Below are 24,152 nucleotides of genomic sequence, written 5' to 3'. Positions count from 1 at the left end.
GTAGAAAAGAGGACAGAAAATCTGTCTTCATTTCAGGTATCTGAAAAGGCAGAAGAGTAAGGTAGCCTGATTTAAGCCCTTAGAAAACAGAGTGAGAAGGTAGGAGTGTCAAGGTGTCCTGTGAGTCTATGTGGGCATGCACACAAAGGTGCTGCAGCTCAGAGGCTGCGAACATGTGTTCTCAGAAGAAGAATCTCTTTTTACAAGTCATTTAAAGAACGAAGTGGTATATTACAGGTTTCAAAAAAAAAAGCATTTTCTATACAAACCTTGACAATCTGAGTTCGATCCCCAGAACCCACGTGAAAAAGCTGGATAAGATGGCACACACCTGTAGTCCCACAACACCTAATGTGAGATGCATAGTAGAGATGGAGAATCCACCTGTAGCTTGGGCCAGCTCACATGGAGTGTGAAGTACAGGAGCCAGGTGTAGCTGAAGTTTCTCTGGTCCTGCCTGGGCCCTGCAACCCCACAGTCCCACAGCTGTTCAGACACAAGTGAAAACACAGAGGCTTATATTAATTAAAACTCCTCGGCCATTAGCTCAGGCATACCACTGACTAGCTCTTTCCCTTAAACTCAGCCCATTTCTCTTAATCTATATGTCGCCACATTTTCCATGGCTTTACCTGTGTGCCATTACATGCTGCTACCTGGACAGCGGGCTGGCATCTACTGCCTCAGCTTTCTTTTTCCCAGAATTCTCCTTGTCTGCTTATCCCGCCTATACTTCCTACCTGGCTACTGGCCAATCAGCATTTTATTTATCAGAAAATAAATAAAAAGTCCTCTGACTTCTGCACAGACAGCATGACACAGGCACACCTGTGCTTACTCAAATACACACATCACATATACCATGGGCACATGCCTGTGTACATACACACACACACACACACACACACACACACACACACACACACACACACCACATATCATTGGCACACATAGGCAGCATGGCACATGCTTTAGTCATTAGCAACACATAATAATGATAACAACCACATTAAAAATAAATAAATAGCTACATATATAAATAAAAACCAACTTCTTTTTTGTGAAAATAGCATTCCTAAAAAGGGTTAGTTTTCGACACAGAAAAGACCAACAGAGGTCCTATCCCACCCATAGCCAGTAGGCTAAAGGCAACTGAGCCATTCCCTTCCTTAATGAGCCTTACTGCAAATTGGAATCCTTGTAAGATGGTATCCCAAAAATCCTTGTAAGATGGAACTTGAGTTTATAAATTTATAATTTCCAAAGCCAATTGAAATGTATATAACTATTGAATTAAAAGTATCATGCCAAATAGAATGAAAGATTAACTAACTGTGGTAGCTACTTTTGCTGCCAGGGTCTCCACTGTGCTAGCTGTAGTAAGCAATTATGAAATGAGTATTCAGAGATGGGTAATTCCTGGGGGGCACTCACCAACCTAAGACAGAGCACCTGTGTGGCCTGGGCAGGTGTCTCTATGACAGGTAAGGTGACCTGCTAATGTCCCATGCAAACTAAGTCAGAAGCTCATTTTTTAGTAAAAGGGGGACCTGTAGGGCTCTGACCCCTGTTTTGGGTAACTGTTGTCTTGCTTGCTGACCTTGACATTGATATCCTCCCTATGCTAATTCCCTACCAGGTTCCACCCTCCTGAATGCTTAAGGGAAGTTCCTTGCCTGTGTACCCTGCATAATGGGCGTTAACAGCTTAGATGCAAGATTGTAAAACATCAGTAGCAAACTTCTGCCCTCCAGGGTTCTCCCATTATGCTGTAAGCCTGTATTTAAGACCTCTTCCCTCCTTCAATAAACAGCATTTGACATTTTTAAAAAAAGGGTTAGTTTTCAGCTTAGGTTTTCTGTCCCTTGCCCTCTCTCTTTTCCTCCCTTCCTTCTTTTTTCCCTACCTTTTCAGAGATTCATTGCTTATGTTACTAGAAACATAGTTTCCCTTTAAAAGGATAACAAAAGACAGATCCAGTGCAGAAGATCCATCCCCCTTTTGATTTGGGGGTAATGGTCTGAATAATGAAGATCAGAATGCTTCATGAATTTCAGCTCTCAGCATGCAGGAATTTGAATATTACTATGAGTGCAGAACTCCAAAGGCCACATTAGTTTAATTCAATTGCATCTTTATTCCATTAATTACTGCCTATGAAACCAGTTTGTGAAGTCCAAGGAGGCTTTCAAGTTATCGTTGAGACCGTCCTGTTATCTGTGAATTTCCTTAAGTTCCACCTTGAGTCAATTCCTAAAATGCAAGACCCTTTCTGTACTTATTTACATTGAACTAGCACTTAACTATTATTCATATTCTAATAGCCACATCTGTCAAACATTTCATATGCCAGGTCCAGACTTAAATTCTACAATCATCACCTTTCAGTATCATTTTCATTTAGCAGTTAAAAAAAAAAAAAAGACAGACCACAGAGGCAGAGCATCACACAGCATCATACTTACATTGAGAGTTCAAGTTTGTGTGCATGTATATGCCTGTATTTGGGATTATCAGACACAGAGTAATATGCATGCCATTGCTATTGTTATTCACAACTCAGTGTTGCAGAGGCAGATCTGGCTGTGCCTGGTTTCTGTCTTTCTGAGTGACATTTGATGGATTGAAGGTGTTTGAGTATGGATCTTAACTAACTCTTTCATCAGCAGACCCACTTTCTCTCCAGCTGTTCGCAGTCCCTGCCTCACACCTGGCCTTTATGATATATTCACCTCAAGGTGTATCTGCTGGAAGATGCACCTCCTGCATGAAGCATTGATACACATGATGAAGTCCCTTTTCTACCTCACTATTTAGGAACAACTCTGAGCACAGGGTATTTTAGTGCTTGACACATGTCCAGCTACACTGTAATGGCTTCCAGATGTCCCTCAGAATAGTGTTTGACTCTATGATTTTTATCATTCTGTGGGACTAAAACAGCCTTGATTTCTTTACCACTCTGAGCCCCAAAGACACTCAGTTTCATATTAGAATGAAGATAGGCATTTAATAATAATTACATGTCAGCTAGATGTGGCAGGACAAATAATCAGTCTTAGGGACAAAAGGAGACTTTCCACAAAATGCCCACTAACATTAAGAGTGCCCAATCCCAAGAACAGTTAGTTAATCATCCACATTAATGCTGCATTTTCAAATGTCAGGAAGCAACCTACTAAATATCACTTTGCACCAAATAGGGAAAAATCACAGACAGTATGGTAGGAACCAAGAATATGAGCATGGAACAGACAAAGAATGCCTCAACATTTAGTTCTTGGCCACTGTTGCTTTTTACTGCTCTGCAAGAGAAAGAAGGCTGCTATTAGGCTTCTGACAAAACAATTATAGGGAGATGCAGATGCAGGGAGCTGACCTGACATTTGCCCCTGGATAGTTGTCATAGCAGCAGGCTGAATGCAGTAGTTTGTTATAAATGCTACTGCAGGCCATGGAGGATGTTCCACACCAAACAGAGCACTTTAGAGCATCAATATACAGGGGTGGAGATGAAGCCTCATGGCAGCCATCTTCTTTCTTCAGCTCTGATCATATGCTTCAAATACACATTTCATGAAAGATCCACTTTTAAAGGCAATGATAATTTTGTGCCCTTGAAAGACTGGCAGAATGTATACCATGAGGAGACATTATGTCTCCAATGCATAGCTCCTTGGGGAAAAAGTAGTTTTAAAGAAAGCTGCTAAAAAAAGAAAAGTATCTTAATTCTTAAAACTAGATATGACCTTCTTACAGAATATATAATGTGTCTATATGACATTTTTATTTACTTTGTTTTTTTAGAAATATATGCAATCATATATTTATATACTGTATGTATATTATGTATCTGAAAACTATGTACAAAGGTAGCTACTTAAAGTTATATTTAAGATGTTCACACATATGCAAATGTGTTAGGTACACATAAAGGAAAAATATTATCAACATACTAAAGGTGGTTTGTGTCCATGAGTTATACCTAATGTGGAACTGTGCATGCAAAACATAAAATTCCTTCTAACTCCATTCAAGAGGGAAAATATATACAAATTATCATTGAGTTTTTATATGTGAAGATGAGAAGGAATGTCAATGCAATCATTTATGCATTATCAAAACTCTGTAAGTGTCACTAGCAGGAGACTAATATCTCTCCTCACTTTTCTGCCTTCCCACTCATAGTATAGACAAACTCATAAAAAATGAAATTTTCTTTCAAAATGAAAAGAAATGCTAGAAATCAAGAACATGACAGAAACAAATCATTTGAAGTGAAAATAGAAAAGCAAACGTGGAACAGGAACATTGGGTGTGGTAACTGATTTACATCCCTTAACTCCACATTGGGTGGTGGGGTCTTGTTCTTTTTAACAAATGTATATGCACCCCATTAGGCTGTCATTGTTGATCAGGTTAAAAAGTGTATCTCAAGGGACACACACAATATCTGTTCTTCAATATCAGGTTGATTTCTCCATGTCCTATGACCCAAGTATGTGGTGTCTTCAGGGATATGTAGTCAAAAGTTTTCTCTCATCCTGCCCAGCCCCACAGTCCACAGCTGCTTATAAAATAATCACTCAGAGGCTTAATATTATTTACAAACTGTATGGCCTATGGCAGGCCTCTTGCTAGCTAGCTCTTATATCTTAAATTAACCCGTTTCTATTAATATATGTTTTGCCACGTGTTCTGTGGTTTTACCAGTCTGCTGGCATCTTGCTGTTCCTTGGGTGGCAGCTGGCATCTCTCTGGACTCCACCTTTCTCCTTCCTTTCTCTCTCATTGGATTTTCTATCTGCCTCTAAGCTGCCTTGCCATAGGCCAAAGCAGCTTATATATTAACCAATGGGAACAACATATATTCACAGCATATAGAAAGACATCCCACAGAAGGGGTAGGATCTTACCTTCAAGTTCTGAGGTAGAAATGGCAATCGCTTGTATCAGTTGGAGAAGGGGTCTATGTGACCTCAAAGGGACATAACCTGTACCTGGACTGGGCTTTTGTTTGATAGCTTTTCACTTCTGGGAGAACTGCTAATGGAACCACGATCCATTGGAATGCTCTATATCCACGCACATACTGGAAGCACTAAGAACACTTGGTGCATTAAAAACAAACAAACAAAAAACATGAAATTGGGAGATAAAATTGGCAGATGGATACATAACAGGTTGGGGGTGGTGGGATTTGATTAAAGCACCCTGTATGAAATTCTCAAATAGTAAAATTTTAAAAACGTAGGTAGCAAGGAGATGGCTCAATTGGTAAAGCCCTGGCCAGGCAAGTGTCATGCCCCATGCCAGGAAAACAAAAGCCCAGTGAGCACCTTGTGGAGTAGGTGTGGTGCCCCTGAAGTTCCAGTGCTAAGAAAGCAGAGGGAGAGTCTCAGAATAGACATACCAGCAAGTTCTGGGTTCAGTGACAAGACATGTCTCCATGAATAAGGTAGAAAGCATCTGAAGTGAACTGAAGTCAACCTCAGGCTTCCACAGGCAGGGGCAGACAAACATGCCAGAACCCAGTAAGAGAAACACAGGTTTTGATGGAGAGAGCCGAAGGGTACAGGCAGGCTCTGGAGGTTTGTTGTTTTCCTTAGATTCCTCTAGAATTTAAGATGTTCAGATTGTTTTTCTTGTTGTATACAATGTATACAATGTCTACATAGTAACTTAGACCACACTATTATAAGATTTTTACAAAGACCAGTAAAGCTCTATTCAACAGCATCTTGAAGGGCAGATACCATAGTGCCTTTTATCCACATAAACACCTGGGACAAAAAAAAAGTGTGGTGTTGGGGGCTGGCCTCAACCTTGTACCCTAGCTCAGGCCAGGCTTCCAAGAAGCACTGGAGTATCTTCACATAGCTCATTGCAATGTCCACACTCCCAAGTACACTGTCGTATCCTTTTGCAAATGTTTCATAAAATGAATGGGGGAGGAGAGAAGGGAGTTTCACCTTATTTGCATAATTTAGCCTTGGAGGAATTAAAAATATTAATCATCTTAATGATTGGGAACAAAAGTGAATTTTAAAAAAGGGAAAAGAAAACTGCTTATCAGTAAGTCTGCCTCCTGTAGAATGCCTGGGTTGCCACAAACAGCTAATCCCAACAAAGACAAATTCTGAATTGAAGACAACGCTCAATTCACAGAGATATGATTTGTGCAGTTCCATTATTCTTTATTGGGGAAAATTATAAAGGCCACTCCACGTAGTTAAAAGGAAGATTTATTTAGTGGATGACTTACAAATGAAAGAATGGATAGGTCGCGGGGGTCTGGGGAAGGCGTCTAGCAATCCAGCGGTGTTCTCTGGAGCTCTGCACAATCAATCTCCACCATCCAGGGTCCAGGCACAGAGAGCGCGCCCTGAGCGAGCGCTTGCCCATCCAGCTCTCAGGTTTCCAGCACCTCCCCTCGCCCCGCCTCGTAGGCGTGACAGTTGCCAGAGTCTCAATGGGGGTTGGAGCTTCAAGATCCAAGCTGGAATGGCTACCCACTACAATTCTTCATTTTAATTTTCTTTTAAATGCCATTTTTAAAGTGAAATGCCCCCATCCTGAACAGTTGGGTGATATTTAGACTTCAAGCTATCATTTAAAGCTGTTAGTAAACTTTAAAAGTAAAAAAAAAAAAAAAAAGAAAAAACATTTTTCTATAGACATTGAGTGGAAGGTACAGCTAAAACTAGATACATGTAATGTTAGGATGCCTAAATAATCTTCAATTTTAGCTCCATTTATACCATTTTATTTACTAAAGAAACATAAGAAGAGGCTATTTTTAAATTTAAAAATTTAATTCCATTGGTATATTCTTTTACATTAAAATAAACCCTATTAAAACTGTATGACTAGCCTTCTTTCTTTTTTTCTAATTTTAATTATTTTGTTATGATTTTTGTGTCTACTACGCTGGGGCTTGGGCTCAGGTCCTACTCCATATGCAAGGCATGAGTGCTCCAAATGAGTCACACCTCCCAGCCCCATTGTTCTCTTTACATTCTGTGTCCTAATTTTCTAGTCACAAAATTAGCTTAAGCTTGAGGCACACTAGTGGACAAGATCTACTTTGTATAAGGATTTCCTTTAACCTACCTTAATGATGTATACAATGTTTCTGGCAGTCTCTGCCAGAGTAGAAGGATTAATTAAAGGTATTTCGGTAAGCAACAACTGGTCCATGATGGAGAGAGGCCGTTGCTGAAGCCTCAGAGTTTGAATTTGTGTCCTCTTGTCATCTCCAATGCGATTTAGCAGAGACTCAGGGCAGGCCTCGTTTTAGGACAAGAATGAAGTTAGGACTAGAGCTGAGTCCTTGGTTCACTGAGTGCTTCATCATCTGTGGGAAGGAAGAGCATGGATGGGAGGGGATGGTGGTCTGGAGGGAAAAGAGTGGGCTTGTATAAAAGTCACTTCCGTGAGGGATTGTTCCAGAACCTGGAATGTGAAGGAGTACCCAAATAAACTTTCATTAGTCAGAAAAGAAGAGTGTAGAATTCAAAGAATTTGGAGTTTTTGCTCTGTCACATTCACACTCTATCTGAAGTTAGCTGAAGACATCCCACCATATCCTTACAGCTCAGTACAGCTGCTCATGTTATAAGGCTGTAGTCTTCAGCATGAGTGTAGCTTTGGGATCAAGTAGATCCCTGCTATACCCATCTATTATGACTATGTTGTACAATATTGGAAAATGTCATTCTTCTCATGGGAGACTGTTTCCTCCCCTATAACTTGGGAAGTCTTTTCTCTATTTCATTTTACTTTTTCATCTCACTTAACTCATGTGAACAAAGAGGAGTGTGTAAGCATGAGCACAGCACCTACCTCGGGACACACAACTGGGAGAGGTGGCTTCTTCATCACGGAGAGCTTGTTCCTTTTGCATTAGAGCCCTGCTGACTCATAGCATCTTTTGTGTAGATGTCTGTCTTAGTTAGGCATTCTATTGCTGTGAAGAGACACTATGACCATGACAACTTTTATAAAGGAAAACATTTAATTGGGGTGGCTCACAGTTTCAGAGGTTTAGTTCATTGTTATCATGGCAAGACATGGTGGCATGCAGGCAGACATGGTGCTGGAGAAGGAGCTCAGAGTTCTACATCTTGATCTGCAGGCAACAGGAAGTTAACTGTGACACCGAGAATAGCTTGAGCATAGAAGACCTCAAAGCCCACCCCCACCATGACACACTTTTTTCCAGCAAGGTCACACCTCCTAATAGTGTCACTCCATTTGGGGGCCATTTTCTTTCAAACCACCACAGTGTCTTTAAAAACTTGACTCTCTTGCTGTGTGTTATCCATTCTTTCACCATACCCTGTCCCTGTTCATGGAACAAAGCAGTTTCTCCTCTCCTCTGCCCATTAGCATACATCCATCTAAGGTATGACTTCCCCTTCTCTCCTCAAAGATGAACTCTTTGGGGTCCCAGGAGAGACAGTAACCCTGCTGCTCACACTCCACCAACCCTCCACTCTACCCTCAGTCAACATTTATTCTCTGTCACTATTTCACTTCCATTCCCATCAGAAAAAGGTAAAAAGAAAAGAAACCCCACATATGATTGCTTCTACCCATGCCCCAGTTCTCACAGTTTACATGTGTTCTCCCTGTCACAGCAGGTCTCTTTAAACACAGTGTCTTCAGTGACTGTTGCCCAATTGAGTCCATAGATTCTGCCTCGAAAAGATGCAGATTTATGTGTCCATTCCACTTAAAAGTTACTCTTCCTTCAAGGTCACTAATGAATTTTACCTTTCTAAAGCTGGTGGTCTTAGTGATCATCTGATCTGCACTTCCAGGAGTATTTGTCCAGGTCTGTTATTTTTGTCTACCTAATACTTTATACTGTCCTTGATTTGTAGGACAGAATGTTCATTTCCTCACAAGTTCTTGCAACTACTTCTGCATGTAGTATGTCTCTTATTCTCAACCTAGAGTTTTCTGACCCCTGGCCTTGCTTGTGGAGTTTTTTCTTTTATTCTGTAGTCTCATGGATTTCAATTTTATTCAGAATGTGTTCCCTGAAAAATATACATTCCCGGCAAACCTTGTCTCCGAAGTTCCTATCTGTGTGCCTAACTGCTTGTCTGTACTCCCTCCTGGATCAGCATTAGTACATAGTGTATTCAAAGCAGATATCAAGACATCAATCCAATGCAGTCTCTGACTGCCCCTTCTTCCCATACTGCTTCCTGACCCAGGAGCCATGGTTCTGGCTGGTAAACAGAGCTCAGGGCTAGGGCCTAGAGGAAGGATCTGGTACAAGCACAAGGCTAGATTCTATTGCTGGAGGATACAAAGTACATGGAGCCTCTTTAGTAGAGATGTGTTCTATTCACTGAGAGACAAAGGTCAGGATTAGGACCTAAACAGTGGTTAGGATATTGGGGATTCCGGTAGAGGCTGGCTCCTAATAGAACAGTGAAGGATCACCAGATGGTTTGACCATGCCACTCCAGAATTCCAGGAGAAGAGGTATTATTCATTTCCTTCCAATGAAAAAAATAGGTCTGTATGATTGACAATCTGATTTCTCCAATGCTTACGCTAAGCTATGCTTCCTGCAAGTATCCTCCTAGACTGCTTCTGTCCGCCATACTTTAAATTCCATAACCTTCTCTTCAGCAGTTTGTACCTTAAGGTTAGTACTGTTTGTCATTTATACTGCTAAACCATTAACCCTCATATAAAGTGTACATTTTAATTATTTACTTATCAGTGGTCAGCTTTATTCCTAGAAAAAAGCAGGCCTTTGAGAGTAGAGAGCTTTTGACAGTTTTTGGTCATGACTCAGGTGCAAAATAATCCGAGTGGATGAACAAACATCATTGTTTGCTTTCTCTGTTCAATTAAATACCCCCATCCTGTTGACTTCATAGTAAGGTTTGGAAATCTTGTGACCTTGATGATTCTGAGATGGAAAGAAGGCTCGTCTTATAGTGGAGGAACAAGAAGACACTGTGGTTGAGCCTCTCCATTGGGAGTAAGAACTCCATGTCTGGATCTTAGATGCTGAACTCAAAGAATGACAAATCACTCATACCCCTTTTCACCTCCCATGAAGCCATAGCTTAATGATGTCTAATTCATAGGGTTGTTGTATGAGTTAAGCCAACAAGCAGGTCAAAGCAGTTCTTGATGTAGTCAAGACTTGATAAACACCATCTAAATAGCACTTCTCTTCCTCCAGACACTACAGTTTTGTGCATATGACCTGTGCTGGATTGGATATCTATCTTTAGGTCCTCTATTCTATGCATGTGTAATATTGGTTGGTTTTCTTTTAGCTCTCAATTACTTATAATTAATTATCTGTGTATGTGTTACCTGCATCCCATGCTAATGTGCAAGCTCACTGGAAGCAGATATTCCATCTATGTTATTCTCTGCATCTGCAGCCACAGTGTCTTACACAGGGTGTGTGTTCAATATATACTACAATATGCATTTTATTTAATTATAGGTATGTTTTTCAGTGATGCTAAAGTTAGTCCTTTTTTATGTAACATAGAGCACTTTTGACTTAGTGTAAAGCTACAGCTTTAATCCTGCTACATTTATCCTATGTAACTGAACTGTAGTTGGCATTTTCTTTGAGCCACTAAGGAGCCCCTAAGTAAAGACATGGAGAATTACTTAGCTTAGACTTGTCCTACTAGCTCTTTTAACTTAATGTAATCTGTTTCTATTCATCTATATTTTGCCTATGGGCTTTTTACCTTACTTTTATTCTCATATCCTACTTTTCTGCTTCTTCCATGTCTGTCTGTCTTACCCCTGGCATCTCCCTATCATTTCTTTTTCATTCTTCCTTGAGCCTAAATTCTTCTTCCTGATTGCTATCTCTGCGTGGAAGTCTCACCTATACTTCCTCCTATGCTATTGGCCATTGAGCTTTTTATTAGAACAATCAGTTGCCTCAGACAGGCAAGGTAAAACAGCAGCACATCTTTATGTAATTAAACAAATGCAACATATCTTTACATAGTTAAATGAATGTAATACATTCTTACATATCTAAACAAATATTCCACAACATTTCACCCTTTTTGTCTAGATGAAAAGAAAGATTTTTAGCTTTAACATAGTAAGATTACATACAATAAGAATTATCATGTAAGAATTACATTTATAATATCTAGTCCTTTTGCATTTGGCAAATTAGAGAAAATACTCCATTATCTAGCCTATCTTCATGAGTCCAAAGTTGTGTACCTAATTTACTTTCTATCATTAACTTGTATTACCAATGCAAAATTATGTTTTTAGAACTCATAAAATTTTCTTAGATAAACAATTTAAGCTTTTATGTATCTCAACCTTATAAACTTTACATTTCTTATGTAAATTTCTGATTTTGGTAACAAGGAAAACTATAATCTCATTTTCAATGCCATCAGAGCCCCAAGAAGAATATAATATTACCTGAGTAAACAGGAAATGCAAAGCAAAGCAGCTTTCAAAACTTTAGAAATGACAAAGGCATCTGACTGCCTGGACAGTCACCCAAGGTTCCTCTGCAATGTTGGTGCATCCATCTTTGGTCTACAGGCCTAGAATATCTGACAGACTTTTCTGTGAAGTGGGAATTTTGAAGGACTATCCCAACTTCTCTTGGCAAAGTTTGACAGTCTTTTTCCTTTGTGTCCTGCTTGTCCAGTTTGTACAGGATGCTGTCAGCAGTTAAGGCAGGGGCAGTTTCTTACCCAAATGACTAGCTTTGCCACAGTGAAAGTGAACACCATATAGAGATTCTTTGATGCCCATCATCCTTTTATGAAGTAGATTGGTGCTGCCAAAATAGATGTGTTTCACTGTCATGAAAATTCTTAGATTATTAAACATCTTAAATGCCATATTCCATAGGTTGCTGAAGCATTTGAACATCACCTATCTATCTACAATATATTTCTCTATGACCTTGAAAACATACCTAACATGATCACAAGTTTGATTGTTACAGATGACTAACTATTAATCTGCACTTTTTAATTATCATAAACAATTTGTAATAATATTTTTCAAGGACTAGAACTTTATATTACATTTTGCATATTACAAATGCATACATTTTGCTGCATATGTATAATACCTTAAATAAGAGTAGAAAAATACATATGATATAGGAAAAAAGGCCTTAAATTTCTATTAATATACAAAAATCCATATCATAGTAAAATATTTGAGATGAATAGTTGTCTTTTTATCATATATTCCCTCTGAGAGAATCCTGAAAATGGGAGCAGGGACTGTCTCTGACTCTTTTAGTGGTTCTCATACTGGGTCACCTTGCCAAGCCTTTATACACGGGGAGGTTCTTAATATTACTGCAATTTGATTTACCATGTTGGGTAAATGGGAGGACTGGCCCTTTCTGAATAGAAATGGAGAAGGAACAGGTGAAGGGAAGAGGACCTGGGAGGGAAGGAGGGATGGAAACTGTGGCTGGGAAGCAAAAAAATAATTTTGTTTTTTAAAAAAAGAATGTCAGTTTGGAAACTACAGTGACTTACGCTATCCCTGTGATATGAAATGCAATCCTTGAGGTTTTTTTTTTTTAATTTAGCTTACATTTTTTTCTACCATACATAAAATTTTCAGATGGAGTATGCAACCCATCATATAAAAAACAGTTCAGATGTCACGAATCTCAAAAAGGGAGTATACTAATGCATCTATCCCAATTCTGAAAAAATTGTTATGAAGTTCCTTCTACTTACATGAACTAGGGCAGGAGTCTGAGTTTTACGAAGTTGATGTCTTTTGGACATGGAAATTTAAATCTCATATTTGTCCATGCCTCTTCCCAAAATGTTATCCATATATGATAAATGCCTTCAAAATTCTGGAAAAAAAAAGGTCCAATATCCAGCCAGTTGTGTTCTAGAAGAGAAATACAGACCAGAGGGAAAGTGAAAATACAACAGTGTGGCAAACGTGAAGAATGGCCTTTCCAGACTTGACTAAGAGGTCTCCAGGACAGTGGACTTTGGAGAAGATATTTAATGGACGTCACACGTAGTAGACTTGACCATTCAGGAAAGTATCCCGGGGCTTATATTTGAATTAGAGTTTAGGAGACTTGTAATGCTTTACAATGCAAACAACACTACCTTGCCAAAAAGAAAAAATAATGTTAACTTAGAATAAACATGACCATATTGCTTGATGACTAACTTGACACTTAAAAACAAAAACAAACAAACAAACAAACATAAAACACTGATATTCTAAGTCCTTAAAAGACAGACAGAGATCCATCTTCAAAATGAATAACTGAGGCAAGCTTCACAATGAGGGCATGTGTTTGGTGAGTTACAGAGTCAGGTAGGGTTGGTGGAGCTGGCAGAGCTGGCAAGTGAGAGGCGGCTACCACAGAAGCACCAGTATGTCACCAGAGTGACAGAAAGGGACAGAGGCCTTGGGAGGGTCTGTCTGACAGAATCCAAACGAGCCACTGGAGGCCACAGCAACTGGCAGCTCTTGGCATGTCCAGGGAGGACAGCGGTAAATAATAGCACAGGCACGAGCACTTACGACCGATAGACTCTTTTCAGCACATACATTGGTGTCGCAGCAGCAAGGACAGTGGTTCATAGTGATTATATACCGGGAAATCAAAACCAGGGAGTTAATCTGGATGGGGCAAACTACTGCGGAGCAAGGAGAAAATAATCATATCTGAAAATTTTGTTGCAAGGAAATCTAAATCTTAAATTCTATCCTTATATGAACAAATTAAACAGAAAATATATCCAGCGGTCTTTGTATATGAAGGTTATCTACTGTAGAATATATTTCTGTGTAGTTTGGACATATGAAAATACATGTGTACACATGTGAGAAGACATACACATATGAAGACACACTGGTGTGCATGCAAATGATCTTTTGTGACTGCAAACAAATCTGTTATTCTTCTTTTTAGTTTTATGATTCATATACAATTCTTAGAAATAAATTCTCTTTTGGACACTCATTTCCAATTGCTTTGTCACTTTATACAACTTTCTTTTACTATTAGATATTCTCTCTGTCTGAAATAACTTCTGTATCTTACATATTTCATTTCTTCCCCCCACATTCACCTAGGTCTCATGAGGGTAAGTGAGCTGGTCTGTTTTATATGCTGATTGACAAGCACACAGCACTTAGTTAAGTGCTTAGCCTAGTAACTGGAAAGCATTCACAGAACATTGCTTAAAGTTTTCAATTACAAATAAAATTAGATCATTAAAAAATATTCTAGATTATAAATAGGAGATTTTTCAAAGATGCTATTGGTTAAAACAGGGTCTTTAGAACAGAAGACCAGACAGAGATGACAGTATGGTTAGTCAAGTGAAAGAATTCAGAAAGCAGAACAAATTACACCTGGAAACTGGAGAGAGTGAAAAAACAGGTTAACTTAGACATACTGCCTCGGGGTATTCATGAGGTCTGTGTGTAGCTGTGTCCTGCAGGTAGTTCAAATCTAGGCCTGAGCAAAGGTATGCATCGTGGATTTAGACTTAGAGACCCTTGTTGAAAATCTGTAGATGCCAGCAAAGGCACAGATATAATGTTGCAAGGGAATATAGAGAATGGAGACTTCTAGGAAATCAAAATGGTAGGAAAATTTGCTCATTATTCCCAGTGACATAGAGTATATAATTCAGAGTCTTAAGGTTGGGGAGTGGGCAGAGAGCTGCTGCTTACCAAATTCAAGTAGTTTATGAAGATTTATTAGTTTCATGTATATATGTATATAAAAATTAAAACAAAGAATTACTAAAAATTACTATTTTTTGATAAATTGGTTTGTTGCAAACTATTAATTTTTCATCTTACATATAAAGCAATATAGAAACATTTATCTTCTATCATATTAAAACTGTAACATACTACATTCATAGCCAATATGTTAAGTCAGACACTTCACATAACCTGGAAGTAAACAGAGGAAACAATTCTATTAAAGTAGGAACATTAGCAAAGAGCTCAGGTCTGCACATCTACCTAACACACACTCAGGCTTACATAGTGGGCTTTAAATTCCTCATTAGATTATTTATTTTTAGATCATTCTGTGGCTTCTCATGCATGCTCCTTTTAAAATTTAATTTCACATTAGTACAAAAACCATTATCCCTTAGTGAGTCAGACTTTGCTGTATTGATGGTTTTCTAATTACATTGGTTTGACTGCTTCATAATTAATATATTCAAACTACCAAAAATGGATGGGTAATTTTTACACCCAGTTTAAATTATAATAACCTATAAGCTTGTTTTTAATGTGTAGAAATTAAGATCTCAGTTACATGGCTCTTTCAAGATACATAATCCCCATGGAAGTATGTTTACCATGTGAACATCGTGTTCATCAAAGATAGCTGTGAAAGAATCCATTCTGTAGAGTGACATTAGGAGGGATTGTGTTCCATTCTGCTTACTCAACCATGATAGCACACCTGTCTCTAATTTTGAAACTATCAATGATTACTTCACAGCATCAGAGCTCAAAAAAACATCATTAGTCAGGATTTTCTACTTGCTCAAGAAAAAAAAAATGAAAAGATTAACCTTTTCTATCATCTCTGGGCTTTGTATTTTTTGAATATCTGTGTCCTGGATGAAATTTTCTTGTGAGTAGTAAGAATTCTCAGTGTCACACTTAGTGACTGCTATGATAAATAAGTCATATCTGAAAGATACCATTACGTTGGAAGCCATCTGCCTGGCCCAAAAGTATTTTTAGTCAATAGAGTTCAGCTGTAGATAAAAATGATGACTTCGTAGATATTTTGAGGCTTTCATAATGTAAATTCTAATAAAGAAAGCATACTGTATTACTAGTATAAATCACTTCTTATTCCTAAAATGTAGTGAAGATTAATGTTAAAAATATCTGTTACTGAAAGATTTCTCTATGATGAGAAATTCTGCATGTGACACACAAAACTATTGAGAAAAGGCTTTGCAGTCTTTTTTTGGAATCTCAAAGGAATTGTTTAAAATCTTCACTTTTGCCAAAATAACAAGCACTGACCTATGGAAAGAGATTTCTTAATTTAAGTGCAGGGACTTTTAATCAATCGCTAAGGAGCAAATTGTAACATTTAGGTTGAAAACTGCCAACAATCAAACCTCACGTGCATGGCAGAGATTCTTACCTGTTGATGACAGTGTGCTCTCCTGGTTTCTTCTTGAGAGACAGGCATCCACTGTAATTTGGTTGATGTTTGTGCTAATGTATTTATTTTGTATTTTTGATGACAGTGGATCTTAAACCTTTGCTTCACACACATGCACACACACACACACACACACACACACACACACACTTCAAAAAAACATTGCTATTATTTTAGACTTTTAGTTCTTATGTTGTTTTGTGTATTTTCTACAAGCATATTTATATAAGAAGCAGAATAAATTCTTTACTACATGTTCTACAAGTTAGACAGTATATAATTTTAATAAGCATACAAAGTAATAGGTTTCCATATGGTATTTTCATGCAGGCTTAGTTTGGTTACACAACCTACTCCCTTCTCTCCATCTCCTTGGCTCCTCCCTAGCTGTACTGTTCTGTCTTCAGTACCTCCTTTTCTAGGTTCATGGGGGTTAATGTTGTGAATATGTAAAGAACTGAACAAAAAAAAAATACAAAAATACCATTCAACGTGTTCATGCAATGAACTAAAATAGTTAAAAATACAATGGCCAATAAACAACTTCAAAAGTGTTCAGCATCCTTAGGTATTAGGGAAATGGAAATTAAAACTTCTTTGATATTCCATCTCAACCAGTTGGGATGGCTATCATCAAGGAACCCTTGTTTTTATTTTATTTGGGAAGTAATTATAAACATTCAGAGAGTACAATTTGATGTTTTATATACCTGCATAGTGCAAAATGATTCAATCAAGCTAATGGGCATAGCCATTGCCTCACTTCCCTATCATTTATTATGAAGAGATTCTTGAAACTTAATTACTTTGAAATATAAAATACATTGACTACCAAAATCACCTTGATGTGAGATATATCTCAAAACTGACTCCTCATACTTGTAATGTTGTACTCTTTGATTGACAGCTCCCTATTCCTTCCCTCTCTAGCCCTCATATAGCCTCTTTAACCATCATGGTACCCCCATTCTCTCAGTACAGCTTTATTAGTTTCTACTTATACATGGAATATCACTTTATTGCTCATGAAATCATGTATGATGGTGTGTTTAAATAACTCTGCAGAGAACATATCAGACAAAAAACTCAAAAGGTTTGGTGAATCTCTGAATATAGCTATCCTCCTAACAGTTTGATTTCTTAGATCAGAAATAAATATAATCAAACTTATTATTGCATGATGTGAAGTCCATCCAAATGTGACTTTCAATAATGTCTGTGTTGCGTGGGGAAAAATTTTGCAATCTTGGCATCTTAACCATTTATAGCCCTCAAGTGGAGATAAGAATATGGAATCCTTCTAAGTGCATGTAAGATATGAATTTCTGAGTGTTAGCATATACCAGCCAGGGGTAAAGTCTGTAAAGATGGACTAAATCATCAAAGGCCTATTCCCATTATCCCACAGAATATGTTCAGGCACGGATATGGCAGATAGCTTCTTGCTGGTTGAAGAGCATTTTCAATAGTTCTCTGGTTCTCTCTTATCCTCCCTGGAAACTCTTATCAATGTACTTATTTCTGGAATGCTCTCAAATAGGAGAAGAGAAGCTTTTAGAAGGAAGAAGTATTTCCGGTGGTTTGGACATGGACTGAATTGTACTCACTAGCCCCATTTGTACTCATAAAGTAAGGGAGGAATTTAAAAATATGTATCTTAAGTAAAAATGTTCTATTATATAAACTGCAAAGAACATGTAGGGACACTAGAAATCTATAATCAGCTTACAGAAAAGTAGGGCAAATTGAAAACTGCATTGTGTCTACATGTTTACTGTTCTTTAGCAAAATGATTGTGGCCTAATTCAAGGTTCTTCATCTTGAAAAGGTGAATCAATAATGCCTTGCTCTTTACGCACCTCATGATGTTCTAAAAATATTATTCCATGTACTAGGAGAAGTGTTTTGCAAATTCCATGGTGCTGTAAAAAACCAAAAGTGACAAGCAAACACAGATAGGGCATGACTGATACTGACTCCACCCACAATCTAACTAGTATGTTCTGCTTGTCTGTATAGAAACTGTTGTCATAAAAATAAAGAATGTTTGGTAAATATAGATAACATAAAATCCAAAATAAAAAATCCTGGAAGTGTTGAGAGTGGAAGTTAATCTAATGCTACCTTTTCAAGGCCATATTTATAAAAACCTACTGTTGGACCCTCACAGGGAAACAATTAACTTTCAGTTAAAGAGAGAATGTGTGGAAGATATTGAGTGGAAATTTCTTTATGTGCCTGAGGGTATTAGGACTCCACCTGTGTGGTCCATCAAGGAACAAGAAAACAATTGCAGACCCCAGTATGAAGCTGTCCAGTTTCGTGGGGTGGAACACAGAAGAGTGCAAAGGACATGTCATGATCTGACAGCTGAAAGTAAAGTCTCTTCTCCAATCCACCCAGTCTTGCCCTCCTTGGAAAAGCAAATGCCTACCTTCTTATAAGCGCACTTTACACATGAAATGCAAATGTATGTTTATGTTGAAGGTAGGAGGGAGATAAAAATAGATGGGGCCAGAGTCTAATTGTAAAAGTGAACAAAAATACTTCTTTATTCTGTTAAATATTTTTATCAAAATGTGTGTGTGTGTGTGTGTGTGTGTGAAAGAGGGGGGTAGGAGATGTGTGTGAATTGTCTAGAGTATTGTTTGTGGTTATTCCATTGTTGATCCTTATTTTTATGTACTATAAATTTTGAAATATTTCTAATAAAAAGGAATGTTACCCATTTTTCTTGTAGATTAACTAAATGTATTTCACTGTGTAGATATGAACCTTTGTAGCATGTTAATATGGCCCTCTTTTAAAAACAGACTTCATAGGTACTCAGGGTAAACTGATAGTTATGAAAGTATGGAGCACTCACTAACTATTAAAATATTAATTATTGGAATATGATGGCAAAGGTAAAACATGACTCCAAGGCATATGTACCTTTTAATGTCATTAAAATCATCTGTCTTTAAAAATGATTATCCCTTAAGACAAAAACATGAATTAACTCCCATTAAACTTTTGTCCAAAAGACACTACAGAACATATTATATTGGCAGATTTGTATGTTTTATTTCTCTTGGTATAGTAGACTGCCAAAACACTAATAAAGCAAATTTGTGTTTGAATGCAAATAATCCCTAGAAAGTTGGCTTTGCTTATTAATGGAATTAATTTTCTGCCTTCCCAGTACGGCTACAGGCTACAGCAGTTAATAAAGAAAAAGTCAAAATTTTAAAACACTACACTTCATAATACAAACTAATTCTACCATACAAAGAATACATAAGAAAACATTGCAGTAACAATGTCGCCTTTTTTACATAACAAGACCCTCTCTGGTGAAAGGATCTTCCTGTCACTTTCAAACAGGACAGGAGAGACCACTGTGTCTCAGGAGAGCTGTCACTTTCCTACAACCAGAATCCCAGATTATTTACGCCATATGAGTGGTAGAACTGAGGCTTGCCCTCACAAGTACCCCAAGAACAGAGAGCATTCTGATGTCCTTTGCTTTATGACTTCAATAGCTATGTCTTGGCAGAAGGAATATCTTAGAGCTGAGTCATTTCCATAATGCTTTGATGCATTCATTTGGTGAGTTAGTTCCCAGTGAAATAAAGCTGTAAATCTTGCCACAGAGAAAAGATGTGGTGTGGCACATGTCAGTATTCTGTAACTCATAACCTCAGGGAGACACTCAGATGTTTTCTCTAAAAATCATACAGATTTCATAAAGATCAGTTTAAGAATATAATACCTTTAGAAGATATAGGTGGTTACATGAGAAATTAATCTGAGTATATTTATTACTTGCTTTGTATTACTATAATAAAGCCCCAGAGGTAGTTATAAGTTTATTTACCCCACCCTGTGGGACATGTTAGCATGCAATCAAGGGCCTGTGTTGCTTTGGGCATATGATGGGATTACCTGGGTTGCAAGGACTGAGAAAACAAGACAAAGCAAACCATTTATATCCTGAACCACAAAGCAAATGAGTAGCAAGGAAAGGGTGGTTGAGATCCCACAGTCCCCTGGGAATTCTGTCCCCAGTGACCTTAGTACCTTCCATTTGTTAGGCAGCCCTGAGGCTCCCAGTAACCTCACCATGGGGACCAAGCTTATAACTCATGGGCCTTTGGGGGAATTCAACAGTCAACTTCGGCAGCATGTAAGCATCATAGATCCATCTATTCATTCTTTGGTGAGCTTTAATAAGCTCACACTAAGGGCATATATGCCACACCTATGTTAATATGGAAGAATTAATGTAAATAGGTTGAGTATATGTAGTCAGAACTGCTTGGGACCAGTGTAACAGATCTATAGTGTTTGATATTGTTTTTTAATATTTGCATAGAATACTGGTTGAATGTCCAATATCTCAAATTATTTTTAAAAATCTAAAATGATCAAAGTCCCCACTCACAAAATAAAAATGTTAACATTGCTTGCACATTCAGTTTTGAATTTCAAGGCAATGTTTTTACTTCAGATGGCATGTAGATAGTCCTATGCCCATAAAGAGATGTTGGCACACCTACACAGGAAACTGTTTCACTGGAAGAACTGATGAATCAAGTAGGAGATATACCAAGATCTGACTTGATTATTTCAATGCCCCTGTCAAACACAGTTTGTCCTATTATAGCTGTTTGTACACTACTCACAGTGATTTATTGATGAGTCTTGTTTGCCCCAGCCAGCAGTGCTTCAACGTGGTTCTAGACCACCCTAAGGACAGAATGATAGAGACAGGAGATACAAAGGAAATACACCAAGTCTAGATTCTGATCAAGGTGCAATTTATTTCTGTTCAGGAGGGTTTATATAGTTCCTGCAGGGTGGGGGAGCAAGAAGCTGTCATCTGCATAAGGTGGGGCAAGCTAACAGGATATTTGGATAGGATGTTTACAGGGTGAAAGGGTTGGGCTCTGACTCAATGTCCTGTTGGTAGGCAACCTGACTGTAAGATAATATAGTTCCCTGTCTTATGGGGGTCTGTATTTTTCCACTAACTAGAGATTCTGTCCTTGTCCCTGATGCTTGTTCACATCACTGTCATTAACCTGATTATCTGAGCCCTGCTTGTTATGACCTATGTTTTCAACAACAACAGATTTCCAGAAACACTGTCTTTACTATCCCACATTGTTTAAGCTTCATCTTAAGTATAAAACAAAACAAATATAATATTTGCCTATGTACCAAATAGAAATGTATTTAAAAGTTTCAGTTATCAGAAGTAAGTCTCATGACTCCATATTCTTTTCTACAGAGAACCATAGTCTGAAATCCACCTTCTCTGGGTGCTCTTTCATTGGTAAAAAATTAAAATTAGTCAACTAGAACTACCAACTGGACCGTCATGAAAGTAGAGCTAGCAGCAGCAACAGATTCTAATTCTATTTTGGTCTTTGCTTGACTTGACAGTTTCTCCCAGAAAAAGTGTTATATGAAGGTAATACGCCCTGCAGGGGTTCTGTGGTTCAAAGGGCAAGCTTTGCAGTTACAACCCGACATTCAAACAGTATACCAATTTAGATCAGCTCATGTTTGCATGAGATAAATTTCAGAAGCATCATTTTGTTACTTTTAAAAATAGTTATATTAGTAAATAAATTACAACAAAATTCAAATTTCATGCCGTGTAAATTTTCTTTTCCATTTCCTCTCTCTTCTTATTTTTTACTTTGAAATTAGGTCACTGGTATTACTGTACCATTAAGATTGAGATATCATCAAGTAGCGAGTTCTCTTTTATAATCTTACTGGAAATAAATGTGAAAGCTGTAGATCATGTGCCCCTTCCCCACGGCTGAGTGAAACAGACTCATTTGAGCTGAGTACATCACCTTACACAAGAACAGAATCACGCCAAGTTTTCATCATAGGAAAGACGAGATATCAATATAACATAGCTCAGCTGTAGAACGGTCTTATTCACTGTTTCCCTTTTGTAGCAGCTGGGAAAAGACCTGACAATTACATGCTCTACTCAATGTTTACTTTATTCTGATCTGAAGCCATGCAAAACACTCCTGATTATGAAAATTTCACTCCTAAAATCGATTAGAAATAGATTTATAGAAATATTTCTTGTTGAAAATCAAAGAAGGCTAGGGATATGGCTTGGGAGTAAAGATCTTGTCTTGCTTGGAGAAGGTCGTTCTCAACATGGAAGCATTAAGGGAAGGATGAGGTCAGAAGAAATATAGTGTATAGAGCAAGTGAGATTAAACTAGTCATGCTGCGTATACTTTAGACTTTATAAACTCACAGCTAAAGAGAAAGTCAATCATTTTGTCACTGAAAATATACCATTTATTACAAAGTTAATTTGTTTATTCCCCTACAACTCACCTTTTTGACTGGGGTAAAGGTAGTTTCGTGGACAATGGTGAATGTGTATGCAAAGAGAAAGGCAAAAAGCTGAAGGACCCGGGTGTTTGCTAAGGCCTTTGTCAGGCTCCTGGGATGAAGGCGTCAGGCCTAGTGAAGAGGTTGTACTCAATCAAAATTGTTGATGTTTTTAAACTATAAAATAAAATAGAAAGGGGATGAGGAAAGGAAGAAACAGGAAAGGAAATGAGGAAGAAATGAAAGGCAGGAGATAGGAGAAGTGAACAAATAAAAGATCAAATTTTGTTTAATATTTTTATCTTCCACTGTAATCACTTTCTGTGTATTTTTAGTCTTTGTTGCTTAAAGTTGTTTTGTATTAATTAAAAGCCACCCTCTCTCCCAGTCACTTCCCCAATATCAGGATATAAATATTAAGTATAGATCCCAGGCCCATGCTCCTACTTCTCTGAATGATGAAACCCTGTTCCCCAGCCTGACTCCACACAGACCTGGGGACCACCATTCTGTGCCTTTGACTTCTCACCCACCTCCCCTGCAGCATCTGCTCTATTACAGCACACACTTACTCACTTAACAATGTCCTTGGGCTTCATCAGTTTTATAGTACATATGAGGGTTTCTTTACCTGTTTTCAAGGTCAAACAGGATCCCACTATGTACATGTCCCTTGATTTCTCTGTCCATTCACTTGCCAGTGGTCCTTTAGGTGACTTTCACCTCTTGGTGCTTGTGAAGCACTCTCTTTCTCTCTCATTTTAAATTTAGTTGGAAATTGTCATGTTTTCCATCTATAGCCTGTCCACATTGTTGCCTTACTCTTTTTATTATTGTTATTATTATTTAGCAAAGATGGAGAAAATATACACATTAGCTTAATGTTCACTGTATGGAATTTTCTTACCCAGTGGCAGCCATGTGCCTGGCTTTGAGAGTGTGCAAGGTGAAGCAGAACAGAAATGTCACAATGACGCAATGCTGTTTCATTGCAGGACGAAACGACTCCTGCTGACAAACAGTGCAAGCCCGAGGCAGCCCAGGCCACCTACTCAACATCTACTGTTCCAGGCTCACAGGAGGTATTGTACATCAATGGCAATGGGACCTACAGTTACCATAGTTACCGAGGGCTAGGAGGAGGACTGCTAAACCTGAATGACACATCTAGTAGTGGTGAGTCTTTATAACAGATTGCATTCTGTACATTCGTTTGGGGCTGGTGTATTTTCTAAACCTGAGAGAAGAAAATGGTTGTACTGTTATCCATACTAGCCAGTGATAGTGGGGTGAAAACAAGGGCATTTGAAAACACAATGTTTGTCTTTCTGCCTGGATCTCTCTATACATTGTCACAGCTTCCGTAAGTAGCAGCAGTGTTGTTTGATTGAATGATTGCTAGATTATTATTAGAATAATTCAAAGAGAATAAGCAATTTTTCACAAGGAGCAATTCATTCTGCATCTGATGTTATAAGGTACAGTGTGTCAAGAATGATGCACTAGTTCACAGAGATGTGTGAGTTGGAGAATTTGAGGCATTGGGAACTTTATGGAATGTACAAGATTTTGCTAAAAACACATGGAATGGAAC

The 24,152-nt window shown here is 38.1% G+C and overlaps 1 protein-coding gene across 16 annotated transcripts in view; it reads left to right on the top strand.

The window, feature by feature from the left end:
• The window catches only part of Nol4 (nucleolar protein 4), a 332,403-nt gene that overhangs the window by 284,834 nt on the left and 23,417 nt on the right, over positions 1-24,152 (top strand). For all 16 annotated transcript variants that reach the window (XM_006970216.3, XM_006970215.4, XM_042263793.2 and 13 more), the window contains one exon: positions 23,554-23,734. In XM_006970216.3, coding sequence (XP_006970278.1) covers positions 23,554-23,734 — 181 coding nt within the window. The remainder of the gene's footprint in view (positions 1-23,553; positions 23,735-24,152) is intronic.

The sequence above is a fragment of the Peromyscus maniculatus genome, chromosome 19 (genome assembly GCF_049852395.1).
Source record: "Peromyscus maniculatus bairdii isolate BWxNUB_F1_BW_parent chromosome 19, HU_Pman_BW_mat_3.1, whole genome shotgun sequence".
Taxonomy (NCBI): domain Eukaryota; kingdom Metazoa; phylum Chordata; class Mammalia; order Rodentia; family Cricetidae; genus Peromyscus; species Peromyscus maniculatus.
This window is presented reverse-complemented; position numbering and strand designations above follow the sequence as displayed.